Source organism: Nicotiana tabacum, chromosome 11, assembly GCF_000715075.1.
Source record: "Nicotiana tabacum cultivar K326 chromosome 11, ASM71507v2, whole genome shotgun sequence".
NCBI lineage: Eukaryota > Viridiplantae > Streptophyta > Magnoliopsida > Solanales > Solanaceae > Nicotiana > Nicotiana tabacum.
The window spans coordinates 142,358,411-142,379,366 of record NC_134090.1 but is presented as its reverse complement, the minus strand read 5'-3'; the positions used below and the strand labels follow the sequence as shown (position 1 = coordinate 142,379,366).

At 36.8% G+C, this 20,956-nt stretch overlaps 1 protein-coding gene across 1 annotated transcript; it reads right to left on the bottom strand.

Annotated features, from left to right (window-relative positions):
* Window positions 1-283: 283 nt before the first annotated feature.
* Window positions 284-20,931, bottom strand: LOC107821870 (mRNA-decapping enzyme subunit 2). Its single transcript, XM_075225521.1, has 9 exons — window positions 20,635-20,931; window positions 18,458-18,609; window positions 17,690-17,817; window positions 16,508-16,603; window positions 10,393-10,545; window positions 9,374-9,477; window positions 9,228-9,295; window positions 5,263-5,367; window positions 284-624 (listed from the first exon to the last, which is right to left on the bottom strand). The coding sequence occupies exons 1-9, from the start codon at window positions 20,712-20,714 to the stop codon at window positions 545-547; spliced, it is 966 nt and encodes a 321-aa protein (XP_075081622.1). The 5' UTR covers window positions 20,715-20,931; the 3' UTR covers window positions 284-544.
* Window positions 20,932-20,956: the final 25 nt, after the last annotated feature.

The window sequence follows — 20,956 nt, the reverse complement described above, 5'->3', positions numbered from 1 at the left end:
TAAACAGTAGATTTCATTAGGAACTGTCCTTCGAGCTTCATCCAACTTAAATGTATAGATAAATCGATAAAGGCCTAAAATTACCCTTATGCTATTTGAAATATACCACTTTTGTCCTGCGTTAAATTTTAGTACCAAGAATATTTGTATAAATATGAAATTTGCCAGAGTCCAAAAAACACATAACTCGAGTTTGAGGCCTCCATGCTAGAACTGTCATTGCTCGAGAAGAAAGACATCAAGATGGAAATACGGACTCAGTTAGGAGTTCGGGCAACACTGATACGTAGGAAAATATAGTGTCCAAATTAAAAGGAGTGTTTTTGCATCTACTAAATAACATGCTTGACTATTCAATACAAAAGGTACCTGTACATACTGTACATGCATCACAAACCTTTACCTGAACAGAACAGCCACAAAACTACAAACTTGTCTGGCGGATTAACATGACGAGACCTAGATTTTGTCGACAATTGATGTAGTAACTGAAGCTATATGTGCACATGAAACTTGACAATCGACCGTGACTACACTCTACACTTCAAGAAGAGAAGCCAGCTTCCATTGCACGATATATTGAAGCAGTGTCAAACCGGAAGTTTCTGAAGCTTTTGCCAGGACCTGTGCCTAGGGCTGTATTTTGTCCCGGGCCCGGGCCTTAGTGGGCCTAACGGGCCGGGCCTCGCGGTCCCGGGCTTCGTGGTCCCGGGCTCTGGCGGTCCCGGGCCTGGCGGTCCCGGTCTTCGTGGGCCTAATGGGTGGAACCGGCCCGTGACGGGCCTAAGCCCACATGGTCCTGTGCTTAACGGGCCGGGCTCGTGGGCTTCGCGGGCCTAGCGGGTTTTTTTTTTTTTTTTTAAAGACAATTTCTTGTAGTATCATGGCTATATTAATATGTAGTATATATGTATATCTAATTATTAAAGTGCTTGACGAAAAAGAAAATAACAAAACAATAGTAAAACACTAAATTGTCATGCATAAATATCACTTCTTGATATTATATTGTATCTTATGTATATATATTCTCTTATATATTTTCTTTTAGTATATATATTGTATCTTATGTATATATTGTAGCTTATAAATATATTTTCTTGTAGTATATATATTGTATATTATGTATATATTGTAGCATAATATATTTTCTTGTAGTATATTATATTGTATCTTATGTATATATATTCTCTTATATATTTTCTTGTAGTATATATATTGTATATTATGTATATATTGTAGCATAATATATTTTCTTGTAGTATATATATTGTATCTTATGTATATATATTCTCTTATATATTTTCTTGTAGTATATATATTGTATATTATGTATATATTGTAGCTTATAAATATATTTTCTTGTAGTATATATATTGTATATTATGTATATATTGTAGCATAATATATTTGCTTGTAGTATATTATATTGTATCTTATGTATATATATTCTCTTATATATTTGCTTGTAGTATATTATATTGTATCTTATGTATATATATTCTCTTATATATTTTCTTGTAGTATATATATTGTATCTTATGTATATATTGTAGCTTATAAATATATTTTCTTGTAGTATATATATTGTATATTATGTATATATTGTAGCATAATATATTTTCTTGTAGTATATTATATTGTATCTTATGTATATATATTCTCTTATATATTTTCTTGTAGTATATATATTGTATATTATGTATATATTGTAGCATAATATATTTTCTTGTAGTATATTATATTGTATCTTATGTATATATATTCTCTTATATATTTTCTTGTAGTATATATATTGTATCTTATGTATATATTGTATCTTATAAATATATTTTCTTGTAGTATATATATTGTATATTATGTATATATTGTAGCATATAAATAATTCTAAGTATAGACAAAGAAATATTGCGAAAAGAAGCTCATGGGTAGAAGCAATAAATTTTATTACCAAAAAATGACATATCTTTCTTAGTCATCCTTCCCCCAATGGAATGAGCACAACAAGGTACTAATACCACCATTAGAAGGAAAAAACTAAGGAAGATGTGCCAAAATACAAGTTACATATTATTCTATGTATTATCTCTAACAAATCTCATAAATCCTTCAAGGTTCGGAGGAGGTTGCGTTGGTGGTGGTGGAAAAGAAGCTTGTTCATCACCACTTCCGGGCGAAGCCGAATCCTCCGTAAGTTCCGCTATCATTTCTTCATAAGCTTCATCTATCGCCGGTTGTGCTTCTGCAATTCCAAAGTTTCTTCTTTCCGAGCGGATCCAATCTCTAAACAATACTGATTTTTCCAAGCTATCCCTCATAGACGCTCTATGATCACCTATTTGCAGTCTTGCTTGACTGAAAGCGCTCTCTGATGCAACAGTTGAAGCTTGAATTGATAAAATATCCCGAGCCATCCTTGCAAGAACAGGAAAATGTTTTTCCCTTGCCTTCCACCATTCCAAAAGATCAAAAGAGCCGTCTGGATTCTCCTTTTCAAGTCCCTGAGACAAATAAACTTGAAGCTCATTTAGATGTGAAGTTTCATCATAATTTTCACCTTGAGACCCCCTGAACTCCGTCCAAGATTTAAGAGCTTTTAAGCCCGCAACTCTTTTAGAGGATTGTGAGCTAGACGAAGTAGGGGTTGGAATAGTTGGCCTAGCATGCTCTAAGGCAAGTTGATAAGCATTATAAACTGTTTGAGCGTTAATCTTAATTGAAGCTTTTGCATCTGCAAGTGTCGCAATTTCCTCATTTGAAAGATCTAAAGCCTTATAAATATTTGAATACCAAAAATGAGGACCTCCCAATTTCATTGTAGGATTTAGCATTGCAGCAAGACCATAAATAGGAGGGATAGGAAAAAATATTTTTTAAACTTTTGTTTCATTTCATTTATAGCAAGTTCATAAATATCCCCACCCTCACTAAATTCAACAAACAAATCAGATAGTGCTGCAATATAAACTAAACAGTTTGAAATAGTAGGATAATATTGCCCAGAAAATGCATTTGTTGCAATTTGAAAATGTTCTAAAAAATCTAAAAGAATTTTAACATTAGTCCAATCTTGAGTGGTAAGCATTTCATCATCATCTTCACCACCTACCCGAGAATTAAACGTTGCATTAATTGGGTTTCTATATTCATATGCTACTACTAAACTTTCGTACATACAATTCCATCTAGTCGGGCAAGGTTTAGGAACCTTTCTTTCTCTAAGGCCATATTCATCACATTTTTTAAAATACTCTCTAAGTCTACTTCTACGGTTTGAATAAAAAAGCCAATTAAGAGCCATTCTAACCTTTTCAATTTCTATGTTTAATATTCGCATACCATCACCGACAATTAAATGATAAATATGACAAATACATCTAACATGGAAAATATTAGTAAATGCAGGATTTAGTGTTGTTGTAAGCATGCCTATAGCACTGGTGTTACTAGAAGCATTATCCATTGAAATTGCCATTATTTTATCGCTAAAGCAAAAATATCTACAAATATCTGCAACAGTGTTAGCTATAAATTTACCTGTGTGACGCGAATTAATTATTCTATATGCAATTATGCGTTTTTGCATTATCCATTCTTCATCTATCCAATGACTTGTAACAGTTAGGTAATCACAATCATTACCACTTCTACCAATATCAGTAGTAATAGAAATCCGATTAGGTATATGAGTAAATAAATAACGCAAATATTGTTCATATTCATGTTTGAATTTATAAATATCACTCTTAACTGTTGCGCGAGGCCAACCTTTATAAGTAGGATTAAACACTCTTCTAATATAATGAACCCAATTAGGATTAGAAGCAAAAGTATAAGGTAAGCACATAACAGTAATCATCTTTGCTAATTCTTCACGATCTCTATTTGGATCGTAATATAAAATACCTCCAGTGACAGTGTTAATTCCTGGTTGAACTAGATTTGAACCTGTACTAGGGTTAATCGCAGAATCTACACTTGTCCCCTCTAGATGCGCTTTCATTTGAAAAAATCTAGCCTTATCTCTAGGGTGTGTTTTTATGTGCCTAGTCAAACTACCTGTGCCGCTACGGTCTCCTACATATTTATGCGACATTAATTTCCCACAAGTTTTACACTTAGCCTTATTTTTTTCTCTTACTTGAGTAAAAAAATTCCAAACTAATGATGTTTCTAAGCGTTTAGCAGGTTCTCTATTAAAAGTAGGAGTTTCTACAGGTGGGTCGACCGGTGCATCACTTGGGTTATTAAGAGGACTAGTAGGTGTATCATCTAAATCCGGTGCTTGAGTTTCATCATCATCCTCATTTTCCTCATTATTTTCTAAGATGGTTTCATTAGGATAAAGAGCATTCATAATTTCATCATCTAATCTATCACCTGGTGCAACATTATGATAAAATTCACTATCGGTAAATTGAAAACAAGGGTGATCACTATCAAGAATTACGGAAGGAGGAGGACGTCTAGGTTGGCGACTACTTTCAACTTGCTTATCTTTTCTAGGTCGGGGAGCCGGGGGAAGGGTAGTTGGTTGGCCACTACTTTCACCGGTTTTATCTTTTCCTTTACCAAACATTTTTTTCAAAGTAAATGCCATATTAATTATAATTATGCAAACTAAACCACACAAAAATATATTATAAAAACGTAAGAGTTGAAACGAGTTTACCGGATTGCCGAACAACTTCTTGAAAATTGAAAATCGTTGAACACTTGAAAACTTCAATTCAACAACTTCACAATTTTTCACGAAATTTCAACAATAAATTAAGTAATTGTAGTAGAGAGATTGAGAGAGATTGAGAGATATTGAGAGATATTGATGAATTGGTGAATAAAAATGAAAGAATGAGGGGGTATTTATAGTTGAGAAATGGGGAAAAGTGTAATTATATAAAGTTTGGGGTTAAAATAAAGTTTGGGGGCCAAATGGCCATTTTTTTAACTTAAAAAACGGTCATATTTTCAGCCCAAACGGCTAGATTTTAAATATGGCCGTTTGATTTTTTTTTTTTTTTTTTTTTTTTTAAAATAGCCGTTGGGCCCGCCAGGCCCGCCAGGACCGGCCCAGGCCCGCCTGCCGGTCCCGGGCCAAACGGTCCCGGGCTCGTGGGCTCAACCATGGAGACCAGCCCGTGACGGGCTCAGAGGCCCACCAAGACCGGCCCACCCAGGACCGGCCCACCAGGCCCACCAGGCCCGTTAGGACCGCGGGCCCGGTCCGGTCCGGTTCAGGCCCGGCCCACCGAGCAGCATTACCTGTGCCTGGGGGATGTGCATCAGCTGCAGGCTTGTTCAATTGAATCTCAGTTAAAACTGAGCTGCTCCCAGTGGAACTATTCTTTGCGTTCCATACACTTTTTCCTACATAAAAGAACTAAACCTTATCAGCAAATTGTATAAAAATTAATATGCTGTGTCCTAAACACAAGATATTAAACGAAAGTTAGCATTAAAACTCCCACTGGACTAAAGTAATGCATAAGCTTAGGCTTTTGATAAAATGCTGACTGAGCATTTCTTTCTATAGCTAGTTGAATGTGCTGGAGGTAACTACTATCATACTTCCCAACTTTTTTCTTTAAGCAACTGAGAGGGTGACATTTTCTTAATCAGATTAGATTTGGTGAGCTCAATTTAGACCTTATACAATCACATTCTGCTCTTTGATGTAAGTCATTGACTATTCATAGTTATTACTCCCTCTGTTTTAGTTTATATGGCGTTGTTTGATTGGGCACAAAATGTAAGAGAGAAATGAAGACTTTAAAACTTGTGGTCTTTTTATTTCATTTGAGAAAGACTTTGAAACTTGTGGTCTTTTTATTTCTTTTGAGAAAGACTTTGAAATTTGTAGTCTTTTTTTTTTTTTTGAGAAAGACTTTGAAACTTGTGATATTTCTGCGGCTATAAGACTTTTAAAACTACTAGTCTTAACTCTTAAACATGCCATAACATTTGTGTGGTTATCATTAAGGGTAAAATGGAAAGGTCAAGTTAAAGTATTTCTTCTAAATTTAGAAAGGCTATCACTCTTTTTTAAAGAGAGTAATAAGGAAATAGTTCCAATCTTTTTTAAGTAGAGGGAGTACCTTTTAGACCAAAGAAGAGTAGATGAACTAGAGGGGAAAGTTGGAAGGAGAACATTCTAACATTCTGATTTGTCTTGGTGAGAGGGCTTCAAGTAAGGTTAGAAGTATCATTAAACGACAGTCGACAGCTGGTGTATCTTCCTTGTACTTAGTACATCTCAGGTTTAACGACATGGTGTATCTTCCCTGTACTTATTAAATCTCAGGGGTCCCTAATGAAGTCATATTAAATAAAGTATACCTAGGATCTTACAAAACACCTCACGTAAAGAAAGAGAGAGGAGAGGGACCATTATCCACTACCATAACAAACAGAATCATACAAACTAGTCGTACCTCATGAGATATCCTTTACCAATTAAAAAGAAGGTGAAGAGGCGCTGCGGAGAAGAAAATTGGATCCATTATGCAAAGTAGTCATTGGTTTCATGATTGTTCAGATCAACCAACCAACAAAAAAGTAAAATGAACAATTCCCCCTAACCCCTCCCCCCTTCCTTCAAGGGTGGAAGAGATTCAGATAGATGCATTTAACCCGAGAGAAAGGTTTTTTTAATTAACAATATAGGGGTACGGAGTAGGGACTTGAGTTGTTTGGGAGGGGAGGGGGGTGGGGGTGTTGAGGTGGTTTAAATGGTGGGAGAAAGGGAATTAAATAAGGAAAATTACCAGTTATGTCAGCTCATAAGTGAGTTAGTACAAAAATTAGCCAATGCATAAAATATTACCCATAGTAGGCACTTAGCTATTTGTAGCGGGAAAAAAAGCCAATCTTTTGCTTTCTTTTGAGTGGGTATTGTTGGAATAGATTGAATACATCTTAAGGAATTTAAATCCCGGTTTTGGGATGATTTCGTAGAGTTTTGAGTTGGTTTGAATTGAAAACTCGAAGTAGAAGATGAACATGAAAAAAAAATGATGTTCATCACACTCTGTATCATTTGTGTATCACATATGTATCATATTTGTATGAAATGTGTTTCACATATATATTATCCATGTATACCTGTGTGTAAGATATATGCGGCATACTTGTTTGATACATGTGTCGAAGAAAATTTTTTGAACTAGACTTTAACTATGAATTTTGATACCAAATCAGTCCAAATCACCTCCAATACAACAACAACAACAACATACCCAGTAATATCCCACACCGTGGGGTCTGGGAGGGGTAGTGTGTAAGCAGACCTTACCCCTACCTTGTGTAGGATAGAGATGTTTCCAATACAACCTCGGCTCAGGAAAGCACAAGCACCACATTAATGAAAATATAGACAAGAAGGGACAGCACCAAAAAGCCATAAAAAGCACAATAAAAACAACAAGATAGTAAGGTAATCAACAACAACTACCCAGTAAAATCCCACATAGTGGGGTCTGGGGAGGGTAATGTGTACGCAGACCTTACCCTTGCTCCGATAGGGGCCGAGAGGCTGTTTCTGATAGACCCTCGGCTCAATAGTAAGGTAATCAACAATGAAAGAAAACAACGGTTAGTCATACAAACCTACTACCAACAGAAAGCGAGACTGCGTGCCAATACTGCTGTTATGAACACTCTAGACTACCTACTCTACTACCCTAATCCTCGACCACCATACCTTCCTATCAAGGGTCATGTCCTCGGTCAGGTGAAGCTGCACCATATCTTGCCTAATCACCTCTCCCCACCTCTTCTTTGGCCTACCTCTACCTCTCCGTAGGCCCTCCAATGTCAACCTCTCACACCTCCTCACAGGGGCGTTTGTGCTCCTCTTCACATGACCAAACCACCTAAGCCGCGCTTCCCGCATCTTGTACTCAATAGGGGCCACACCCACCTTGTCGCGAATAACCTCATTTCTGATCCTATCTACCCTGGTGTGCTCGCACATCCATCTCAACATCCTCATCTCTTCTACCTTCATCTTCTGGACATGAGCGATCTTGACTGGCCAACACTCAGCCCCAAACAACATCATCAGTCTGACCACCACTCTGTAGAACTTACCTTTAAGTTTTTGTGGCATCTTCTTGTCACACAAAACACAGGAAGCGAGTCTCCATTTCATCCATCCCACCCCAATACGATATGTAACATCTTCATCAATCGCCCCAACCCCCTTAAATAATAGACCCAAGGTACTTAAAACTGCCTCTCCTAAGGATGACCTGTGAGTCCAGCCCCACCTCCCCTTACCCTCCTTAAGTCTCGCCACTAAACTTATACTCCAAGTATTCTGTCTTGGTCCTGCTCAACTTGAAATCTTTTGACTCCAGGGTCTGCCTCCATATCTCTAACTGCGCGTTCACACCGTCTCGCGTCTCGTCAATCAATACAATATCATCTGCAAATACCATGCACCACACCACCTCCCCCTGGATGTGGCGCGTCAGTACGTTCATCGCCAGGGCAAACAAAAAAAAGGTTGAGTGCCAACCCCTGATACAACCCCCATCATAACTGGAAAATGGTCTGAGTCCCCACCCACCATCCTCACTCGGGTCTTTGCTCCATCATACATGTCCTTAATCACCCCAACGTAGGCAACATGTACACCTCTAGCCTCCAAACATCTCCACAAAACCTCCCTCGAAACTTTATCGTACGCCTTTTCTAAGTCGATGAACACCATATGCAAGTCATTCTTCCTCTCCCTATACTGCTCCATCAATCTCCTAACAAGGTGGATGTCTTCTGTAGTCGAAGTGTCGAACACCCCGGCAACCCCGAACTGGTTCACATGGCAACAACTTCATCAGTTACGACAAGGCTCCCCCTTAGAGATCCACCTTATCCTATTTATATGCTCCAAACTATTTATAATCTTTGAAATGCGTACTTGGATCATCATCTTAGTTACCTTACTGTCTCAAAGTTTGATGCAAAAGGTAAAGTTTCCACTTTATCTTGATGTTAGATATACAAGTAATCTGCAGTAAAATATGACTATTCAACTCAAATGGGAGAAATATAAAATTGGCCGGCATTCTAACCCAACCAACTTGATGTAAATTGATACTTCATTAAGCTAGTTTCCCGGAGGAGAGATAAGTAATCGAATTCAAACAACAGTCAAGATCAACCTACTAGACGACGTATTAGCTACTACAGAAGAGAGGATTTGGGGAAATGGAGAAAGAATGCACCTCTTGAAGGTCTATCCAGTCTAGGTGCTACTGGAGGCTGATGTGCTGAAATCCATGATCTCAAAGATCTGTGAAAAGTACTTGGAATCATTAGCGAAACAACTTGAGGGCATCCTCCAGGTTTACAAACTAAGCATTTCACTCACGTTAAAAATGGAGAAACCATGTAGAGCTTGAGGCCAGTCATCCCACGAGATATGACGTCATTACTTGCTGGTTGAAGTTCATCCAGTCTTTGCCATGCAATTTCCTGAATTCAACATGCAAACCAACAAATTTTAATTCCCAGAGGAAGCAGTCACAGTCGGATTCTCGTATTGAATATGAGCTTTGCATATGTACAACCTAAGTGATTATACCATGCCAGCTCCATATACAATCCGTAAATTTTAGAACACATGCACGTGTTTGCATGCAATTTGTGCATTGTGTAGAGAATGACCATCAATGTTAAAGAAATGGGAGAGCAAAAGAATGCGCATGTTACAAAAATTAACTTTCAAAGATTCCTGCAGATGTCAACCAATTAAAAAGAGTAATTCTAGATAGCATCTAAAGTATCAACTTCATGCATAATCATGAGAGGAAAGACATTCCTTAGCATATCTTTTGTGATTGACATTGCAATAGTAACTCAATTATTCCTCCGAAAATAAAGTTCAATACTTCATCCAAATAAATAATGGCTATAAGATCCAGCTGAAATGTATCAGCATGCCATACCTACATAACATACATCTCATTCAACAGGTCATCACTAAACTTTGTACACATAATACATGGCATATGACATTGAGAAATGTGAAGTTCAACGGCAAGTAAAATTCCAAAGGAATCTGCTGCTCCATATAGTCGTATTAAACTAAGGTAGTAAGCTCAAAAAATTATCTATTAGCATGGGCTCCAACAAACAAATTCTTACACATAAACTTAAAGTCAACAAAGGCAAGCAAATGATATATCATCATTCAAAAAAATAAATGTACTAATAGACCATACAGTAATTCAATATTAGCAATATTTTAATTTAGTTGGGACAGCATAAATCCATCTATTAAAGATAACAAGAAATGGACATTGATAAATGGGTTACACTTCGACAAGAGTGTTTCTGCTATACTGATCTTCTTTTCAGCTTTTAAATTGCACAAAGTATTTCACTTACACTAATTTCTTTTTTAGTTTGTGGGGCAAATGCTGTATCCTCTTTCACTCCAGCTATTATGTAAAGCCGCACTCTTTGCTGTCCAAAAGTCATTTCAAGGAATTGATCTTTATGAAGAAGTTTTGATACATCAAATCCTGTTTCCTCCAAGACCTGCATCCAATATAGAGCATAATTTAGATAGTTGAAGCCAAACCGGGCATTGTATAAAGATAAACCATGGAAGGTAATTACTTAAGGTTGTCCATGAAAAGGGCAAGAGAATCAAAAAAAAAAAAAATAGAAATAAACTGTTGCTGCCAGCTCCTGAAAAGGATAATCTTAGGCCTCATTTGTTTTCATTTAATGGCGGTCTAAATCTTAATCATTCAGATCTCAGGCATTAAGTGCGTTTGTTTTCAAAGTCCGAATATTAACCCTTAAGATCTCAATCATTAATTGTGTATATTTTTTTACTTCACAACCACTTATGGGTCTGTATGATTAAGATCTATAACAAAGACTTAATTTTATTAAGATGTTATCATCCACATTCATTACTAACTGTTGCCACCACCTACCATTATCAACTACTACCACCACCAGCCTCAACCATAGCCGTTATCACTACCACCACCCAATATCCTTGCCACCATCATCCTCAATCATAACTACACACTCACCCACCTCCACTACCACAACTAACCACCTCATCACCATCACTAACCATAACCGGCGTTGCCCGCCATTATAAACTACCACCACCCACCATCACCTTCCTCAATCACAACCACTACCTCACTATTATTAACGATCACCATCCACCACCAATATCCTCAATCACAATTTATATCGCTACCAATCAGCACTAGCTACTACCTAGAACCACCACCATTAGATTAATTAGTATTTTATTTGAATTTTATGCTTATTAATTTTTAATTAAAGATAGATTTTATATGTTCAGATGTTAAAAAAAACAATCTTAGTCATTTAGTATTCAAATCTTAATACACATCTTAATATTCAGATGTGTATTTAGATTCAGATATCTTAATCTTAATACGCATTTTCATATTTAGATATGTATTCATATTCAGTATCTTGTTTCTTCATCAGATATGTATTCAGATTCAAACGTCTTAATCTTAAAACAAACAAATGAGGCCTTAATCACATATAAAACCACCAAGATTTCATAACAGTTACTCCCTCCATTCCGATTTATGTGAACCTATTTGACTGGGCACAGAGTTTAAGAAAAAAATGAAGACTTTTAAAACTTGTGGTCCTAAACAAGCCACAACATTTGTGTGGCTTGTAGTGTTAAACATGCTAGAGTATTTGTGTGGCTATAAAAGCTTCTCATTGAGGGCACGATTGAAAGTATAAGTAAAATTATTTTCCAATTTAGAAAGGGATCATTCTTGTTGTAACGTACCAAAAAGGAAATATTTTCATTTAAACTGGAACGGAAGGAGTACAATCTTCAATTTGGAGAAGTCAGATCCGATGCCAACTTATTAAAACAGAGAAAAGTATGATCCTAAACTAAACTACTATAAAAGTAAACTATTGCAGACTTTTCTATGACTTCTAGATAGCTTGTAACTCAGTTTTTGATAAACTGATCCATTCACAATGAAGAAATTAAATCAGTTTATTCTCTTTTCCCTTTGAACCACAAAGTTTTGATCCAAAAACAGAGGAACCAAAAATGTTACTCCCTCTGTTTCAATTTATGTAACACATTTTCATCATTAGACCGTTCCATAAAGGATGACATATTTCTATATTTGAAGATAATATAACTTTAAACTTTTCATTTTACTCATTTGACCCTCAATAGATGTTTTATCGCCGACACAAATATTATAGCCCCACAAAGCTTTTACCTTTAAGCTTTTAAGACCATAAGTTTCATCTTCGGCCATTGCTCCTCCTTTATACTATGATACACCAGTACCACCATGAGACGTTAAGTACAAACCACATACTACCTATTCCTCATGTAGAACTTAAATTGAATTTTCTTCGTGGACTGGTCCAAACAACTTTCTCCATAATTACGAAATATTTGATGTCTCTTCTTTCCACAAAAAATTCAAATTCAACAAGTCACGACAACTACCCCTCAATAATCAAATATTAAATATGTTGGGGTTGGTGGTATAAATCCCCATTGTCCATATTGCTTCATTTTAACTAATCTCAGACAAATTAAAAATTAGTTTCTCTAACACTAGAAGTTATCTATGTCTTCTATTGGTATGTAAATCTCTAACAATACTTTAAAACTACTAGCAACCATTGGACCTGCAGAGCGTACTAACATGACTAATTCTTTTTTTGGATAAAAGATAAGGGTATCAAAATATTGATTACTGAAGCACCAACAAGGTGCATGTACAAAAGCATATACAAACTGGTCATAAGACCAATTTATCCTTAACACATATAGCTAGGGAAATTTATCAATTATCTATGATATTTACATATTCATGTTTTGACCAAAATGACAAGTTATAAACTAAAATGTTTGAGTTGGTGCACAGAATAGCAAATTCCTCTGATGCATCTTTGATTCTGCTCCTCCCATAGGGACCCAAATTATTTTCCTTGGTATTGGACGTGTTGACGCGACACATTCAAGGGGAGGTTCCATGGTGTATGTTATTTGCAGATGACATAGTTCTGATTGACGTGACGCGAGGTGGTGTTAACGAGAGGCTGGAGGTTTGGAGACAGACTTTAGAGTCTAAAGGTTTCAAGTTGAGCAGGACCTAGACAGAATATTTAGAGTGAAAGTTTAGTGATGCGACCCAGGAAGCGAACATGAATGTGAGGCTTGATACACAATTTATCCCCAAGAGAGGAAGTTTCAAGCACCTTGAGTCTATTATACAAGGAAATGGGAAGATTGATGAGGATGTCACACGTTGTATCGGAGCAGAGTGGATGAAATGGAGGTTAGCGTCTGGAGTCCTGTGCGACAAGAAGGTGGCACTGAAACTTAAAGGTAAGTTCTATAGAGCGGTGGTTAGACCAGCCATGTTGTATGGAGCTTTGTGTTGGACAGTCAAGAACTCTCATATCCAGAAGATGAGAGTACCTAAATGAGGATGTTGAGATGGATGTGCGATCATACCAGGTCAAAAAAGATTAGAAATGAAGTTATTCGGGAAAAGTACTCAGTGGAGGATAAGATGCAGGAGGCGAGGCTAAAATGGTTTGGGCATGTGAAGAGGAGAAGCACAAATGCCCCACTTAGTGTGAGAGTTGGCCTTTGGGTAGGAGGAGAGGTAAAGGTAGGTGAAAGAAGACTCTTGCAGTTGGAGCTTACCAAGTACATGACTCTTGATAGGAGGGTGTGGAGGTCGAGGATCAGGGTAGAAGACTAGTACGTAGTCGTGCGTTTTCCTTTTCTTTCTTAGACCGGTAGCATTAGTGCTAGTTTGCTATCCTTCATACTCATAGATTGCTATTACTACTTATTGTCGATTGCTATCTTTCGCTTCGATTTTCTTAATATCTTACCGCTGTTACTACTTGTAGTCACTGCTTTTTTTCATCTTCTCTTTAGCCGATGGTCTATCGAAAACAACTTCTCTGCCTTACCAAGGTATGAGTAAGGATTGCGTACACACTACTCTCTCCAAACCCCACTTGTGGGGATTTACTGGGTTTGTTGTTGCTTCATGTAAGTCTTTTATATCAGCATTCCAGTCCAGCTGCTAAAGACTTGTGTCAACCTACTGGCTATTGCTAATGCGATATTGAACAGCTGTTTGAAAATGTCCCATAACTCCATGTTTTTCTGTAATGCAAAAATAGATGATTTGAAATTTCAACACAGGTAGTCTCTGCTGCAGGGTGCATAGCCTCTTTTCGCCAAATTTTGATGAGTGAGTCGGGCTTCATTTAAAACTATCCACCCAAAAACATACAACCCTAGGAGGAGCTTTTGCTTTCCACAATAATTGTCGTGGCCAGTCAACAATTTTGCCCTCCAAAAAAGATAGAGCATCTTTGTAACCAAACTTAGCAGAATATCTGTGGCTGCTGTATGCAAGCCAAAACAAAGAATCCCCACTTTCATCAATCCATCTTTCTCCCTAAGTCTTTTGAGCAAATTTAACAAGTTGTCCACTTCACAACTGTGGCAATTTCTTCCCAAATTTAAATTCCAAGAATTTGGTTTCACCTAAAACTCAATTCCCACTAACTGCTATACCTATTCCATTGTGCTCTATTTTTTGCTAGATTTGCATGGATTCCAAGAGATTGTAGGTCTTTGAAGATAACTTCTTTTCATGTGATTTTAGGTCTACCTCGTCCCCTTTTTAACACCTTCATTCACCATTGTTTAGGCCTATGGAATGGTCCATCTAGAGGTCGACTGAGTACATGACCAGATTATCTCAAGAAACCTCTCAGTTTATGCTCTATATATGCTACTTGCACCTTATGCTGAATGTGGTCATTTTTAATATTGCCTAATATTATATGACCGCACATCCATATTAGAATTTGCATTTCTTCGACACATCTCGTGGATATGTTGGACCTTAGAGGCCCAACATTCACTCTCGTATCAAATTGCTAATCTTACAACTGTTACATAAAACTTGAATTTCATTTCAGTAGGTATCCTTCTATCACATAACACTCCGGTAGCACCTCTCTGTTTTAACCACCTTATTTTGATTCCATGTGCATATCTTCATCGATCATACCATACCATTATACCGGATCATCGAACATAGGTATCTAATTTTTTGCATTTACGCACCTCAATCCCATACCTCACTTCGCTCTTCTTATGTTGGCTAAACTTAATGCACCTATTGAATCTTACTTCTAATTATCCTAAAATTCTTACTCTTAATTGTGGTTCTCCATAGTTCAAACTTTTGATTGATGCCCTAGTTTAATCAATTAACACAATATAGTGTGCAAATAGCATAAGGCATCAGATCTCATCATGTATAGAATGTTAACTTCACTTGTAGCTTTAAAAGTAAATTTAGATGACCTTATTACTGGCATTTACAAGGAGACGTACATAGAATTGGATAAACCTTCATCCTAGTTCGATAAATGTCATTATGGTTGGCACTGATTTCTGATTAATGTTGTTATAGTTATACTTGAGCCTCTGAGAAATTACAAGTTAAAATAAAGTAAATAAGAATAGAAAGGAAAGGAGAGTTGGTAGTAGGTGCAGAAGAACAGACCCCTCGCTGTTTATCCAATCCCCATCGCATTCCATAGGATTGTGTTTCACTCATGATCTCCTTTTAATGGGAGTAAGTATATCTTATTTTCCTCATGCAGGATAAACATACTAAACATGAAACAATCGACAAAATTTTTTGGATCACAACTCAATAACTGATAGACAAATCAAAAGCCAAATTACATCTCGGCTGATGAAAACCCTCCTAATGGCCCCAACTATCTGCAAGGAAAAACCCACCCACCCACCCACCCCCAACAATATCTTTGCAAAAGGTCTAAGGTAGTTTGAGCTAAGTAATTTTTGCAAATAAAGATATATCCTGCATTAGAAGAACTGAAAACGTTACCAAAGAAACATGAATTTTAATGGGGAAAAAGGAATGACACCTTACTTAAAGAATTCTGAAAAGAAGTTCAGCTTTTTATTCAGTAAGATATTTATATGTGCATCTCTAATCCTGATAAAAGGAACTCAGAAAGGTGGGGCGAGCCATTATATCATCGCTGCCAAGCTTTATCCTTCACTGTCATCTCTTAGGCAAAATCAGTCACCTTAAATCGACTAAAACCAATCAAGTAACAGATAGCCTTGTATGCTTCCATAAACATTTACAACAACAAAAAAACAAAAAAAAAACAGTGGGTTCCCACAAGTGGGGTCTAGGGAAGGTAGTGTGTACACAGACCCTACCCCTACCGTGGGAGGGCAGAGCTGTTTCCGATAGACCCTCGGCTAAAGACAAGATGAAAAGAATCAGAAGCAACAAGGTATTAAGAAAACCAAAGTGAAAGAATGCTCCACAAACATTTACATGAATCTTTAATGTCAATTGGAGCACTGTTGAATTAAAAAGAATTTACTTCTTGATTTAAAAGAAAGGTAAAGAGCATTTACTTCTCTAACTGCACAAGTGTGGTCCTCTTCATCCTTATTCTTTTTCCCACGTGGAAAACTCCAACTTGAACCCTTCCATCCCTTTACTAGCAAGCACTGCATTTGACATAAATAATCCATGAGATACTTAAAATCCAAAAGACACAGTTTGAACAAGAACTCAACGGTACATCAGGAAATAGAACCTTGAAACATTACAACAAAAAGATGACCAGACAAGAACCATGGCCATAAGCAGAAAAAAACCGTCTGGCATACCAATTATTAACTCAATTTTCAACACTCAGGGAATTCAAGGAACTTTCGATGTCATAACGGAACTTCACTAATTTCAAATAGAATAGAATTCGGAGTGGCAAAATCTCCACTCTTGATGGCTTCACTGCCTGAGTATATTGTAACACATTTTCACCTGCATAGCTATTTCCTTTTCATGGTGTAAAATCTCCGATTCCTGGTGTAAACCCACAGTTATGAGAACCTCATTTATATCTCCTATTATTGTTCTCATGCTTGTAGGGACTACTTCATACATGCCCTTTATGGCACTTAAAAATTAATATGAATTCCTTTCTTCTCCAACACCACGAAAGGGTTGGTGCTCTATCGTATGCTTTCTACAGGTCAATGAACAGTCAACACCATGTGTAAGTTGTTCTTCCTCGCACGATAAATTTCCATAGATCTTCTTAGCAAGAATATAGTCTCTGGCGTAGATCGACAGAGTAAATACAAACTGATTCTCTTTCATTCTCGTAATGTCCCTAAATCTATGCTCCCACTCTTTCCCAAAGTTTCATCGTATGACTCAAAAGTTTAAGGCCTTGATAATTCGCAACAACTTTGACTATATCCTCTGTTCTTATAAATTAGAGTAGGGAAAGGATAATCATCAGACTAAAAAGAATAGAGAGAGAAATGACTGCAGTTAACTGAATATATGTCCTCAAAAAGTCAAAGCAGCAATGTTCTAAGTTCCAGTAACATATTTATCACTGGGTCATACATGAATTTTTTGATAAGGGACTGGGTCGTACATGAATATAGGTCCTAAAAGATAACAGGCTTAATAAAGCACAAAATTTAGAACACCAATCAACTATAAGAATCTGACAAAGGTGATATTTATCTCTTAAGGAGAAGGAACTAGAATATGCAACTCTCAATGCAAACGAGACTTACCCTTTCAAAAGTTTCATCAAGGATGATGGCCCCAGTTACAGGAACTCGAACCTTGTAAGAGGTAAAGTCCTTGAATATGTCATCGATGTGAGGAACATATGGTTTTAAAACGTCACAACTGTTAAACACTGCCGTTGATTAAGGAAAGCCGGAATACTCATATGCTCATCTCCAGATACACAAGCCAACATGGAATTAGTAAGCAAAACAACTTAGGAATGAAAGTCAAAAACAGTGACCCTATCATATATGTCCACCTTATACTGTCAATATAATTCTTTCTATAGATAATCTTATAAAAAAAATACCCTTACTTATCAAAAATAGTTCTTTCTTTAGATTTTACGTTTCCAATCTTCGTTAACATTTTGCATGTTCAGGGAGCTCCTTAAACAAATTAAAAAAAGGAAAGAATACAAACAAAACACTCAGCCCCAAGAGAAACACCTGAACCTTGGCCCAACAATGACCATATAGGAAAAAAAGAAACGAGTATATATATTGACGACTATGGAGAACAATAGAAATATCACAGTTATCCGCCATCCCGCACCCCTTTTTTGGGTTAGTAATATCAGCGTCATACTTTGCGATCAAATTGGTGGCAAGCAGGTCAAGTGGCTAATTATATGCAAAGAAAAACGAAGAGAGGGCATTCAAGTTCGAAAGAGTAACAACATGCAAATCCCAATGAAAGAGAAAGTTGCGTGCAAGATAATACTCTGCATTTAAAAAATTGTCGACCTAGGTCCTATCATCAAAGGATACTTAAGGATGTAAATTCCTTGAGAGTGAAAGACTTCAATGATGGATTTTTTTCTACAGAATTGTCTTCATAAAACCAATGTGCATACTCCACAAGAAATAAAATCCTCTCAAATGATTGCTGATCTTCTTTTGGCACGTTCAAAACAAACCGACTGCGTCAAAAGAAAAGGAAACATATTTATCAAGTAAAGATACAAAATGCATAATTTCACAATCATCTACCATTAATCAAGTAAAGTCAAAAGATATAACAGGCTACTAGAACCAACTTTAAGTAATTGCAGATGAAATAGAATACACTATATGCCAGGAAAGAATGCATTTTATTGAAGTCATAAGCTTTCATTACCATGAGACAAAAATTAGCTGGCCATGCTATAATATTGACCAAAGGAAGCAATATGTCTTCCTATCCAAATAAAATACTGAATAAGTTGCAAACATTCATGGATGATTAATTATGGAAGCATTGTTATTTTATTATCGATCAATCAATCAACCACTCATCGCTGCCAAATTATTTGGGGGGATCTATACTGACTTCTATATCCATTTTACTCTATTGAACACCATTCCATTCCAACACTGGATCTCCTTGCCTATTTAACACTACATGCAGGTGTCCTCGAATGTGAAATAAGTGGTACTTGTGTCAATCACGGGTGGGCAAACTCAGCTCTTATGTTTCTTCTACCCTTTTCCATACTTTATCTTTACTTGTGTCTTCCGGATGCCAATTTAACCAACCCACTCTCATGTTCATAATTCGACAGATGTCCCAAAACACTAGAAGCTGGCTGAGTGATTGAAACGTGAGTAACAACTTGGAAGCTGTAGATCTGAATTTCAATTACAACACTTAGTGTGAGCCGATATCCTTTAGACTTGGTGGGCAGAATTAACCGACACATACGTTTGAATTATAGCAGGATCGCCAATGGATTATTTTAAGTGCATACTAGCTAGTTCGGCTGTGCATCATTAAAAAAAAAGGTGTTGGTTTCAATGATGCACACGCCTAGGATAACACATCTCAATGAATTGAATCACAAGTATAGGAACTATTGTCAGAACAAGCAATAGGTCTATAACGCAGTGAGAACAGAAGAGTTTAAAGGTAGTATTTGTTTTAAGCAGGGCACAAAATACTCAAGTAGAACTACCCGTTCCTTCCTTTATTCAGCCCCAACAGTCTCAGCAACTAAGAAATTGAACTTGCCCTTACATTCAAGAAATTAGGAATTCCATTTCCCACATTTTTAAATTTATCTTAGGTCTTCAACACGCCACAACGAAACAAGAGAACTCTCCATCACATGAAGCTGTTGAATTACATGCAACTAATAAGACCCAATCACTCAATCAACTTCAATTCAAATACCAAATTAGGTCATTTACATGAATCTGCTACTTCTTATAACATCGGCGACCAGGTCACCTTGCTTGAATCTACTACTTCCCTCGACTACATGCATCATCTTACCTTTAAAACTACCGAATGACGCTAAGCATCAAAACTTATATAGATCACAAGAATTAACCTAACTTTTCTTGCTTTCTCGGAGTTCTAACATTTTTATCTCCCATGATATTCATTCCAACTACATCACTAACCCACACCATTGGATGTTAATCCTCTATATCTCAAATTGAGGTCCATTTCATTCTCTATTAGATCCTCCTTACTTACACTAGCTTTTAACACCATGATCAACCTACCACAACCATCCTTTTTTATCCTAACTCAAGATCAATAGCCATTGGGCTGCTCGCATAGGCGAAGGTAACACTATATATTTTATGACACCAATGTCTGGACCAGCTTGCATTAGCCTCGACCATTCCACCGGGTACCAACTACCTCCCACCAGAACAAGTATCAAGATAATTCTATCGACCAAGGCTTTAAGCAGAAATCACCTAGTATATTGCCTCGCTGGGATCTGAATTGAGACATCATGGTTCTCTTACCACTTCATTAACCAGGTCACGCCCTTGAGTGCACCAAGTTAAACACTAATTAACACTACTACAGCTAAATTTTGAAATTATGATCACTACAAGTACACTATTTCACAACCAAGTCCGAAAAATAGCTTGAATCACTAAAATTGCAACAACAACAAAAAAAAAAGAAAAATAAAGTTTTGCACAATAACTTAAAGAGCAAGAGGCACCTGCAAAGATCGTCAAGGAGTTCCTGAGGAGGAAGGCCATTTTTTGAAGGAGCGCTAGAAGATCGATGAAGCCCTGACATTTTGAAGACCTTAAAAAACTAAAACCCTAACTTCGATCTGGAGATTTTCACGTACGTATATACATATACTACTGCGTATTTTTGTATGCTCAGCGTATACGCATATGAGTATACATACGGAGAGAGATAAAGAGAGAGTCGGAGTCAAAGTCGAGAGGAAAGAGCTCTTATTATTCTTAAAAATTGAACCCAAAAAGCTCTTCCTCCTGATTTTCCCTCTTTCTGGTTCTGAACTTGTTGAA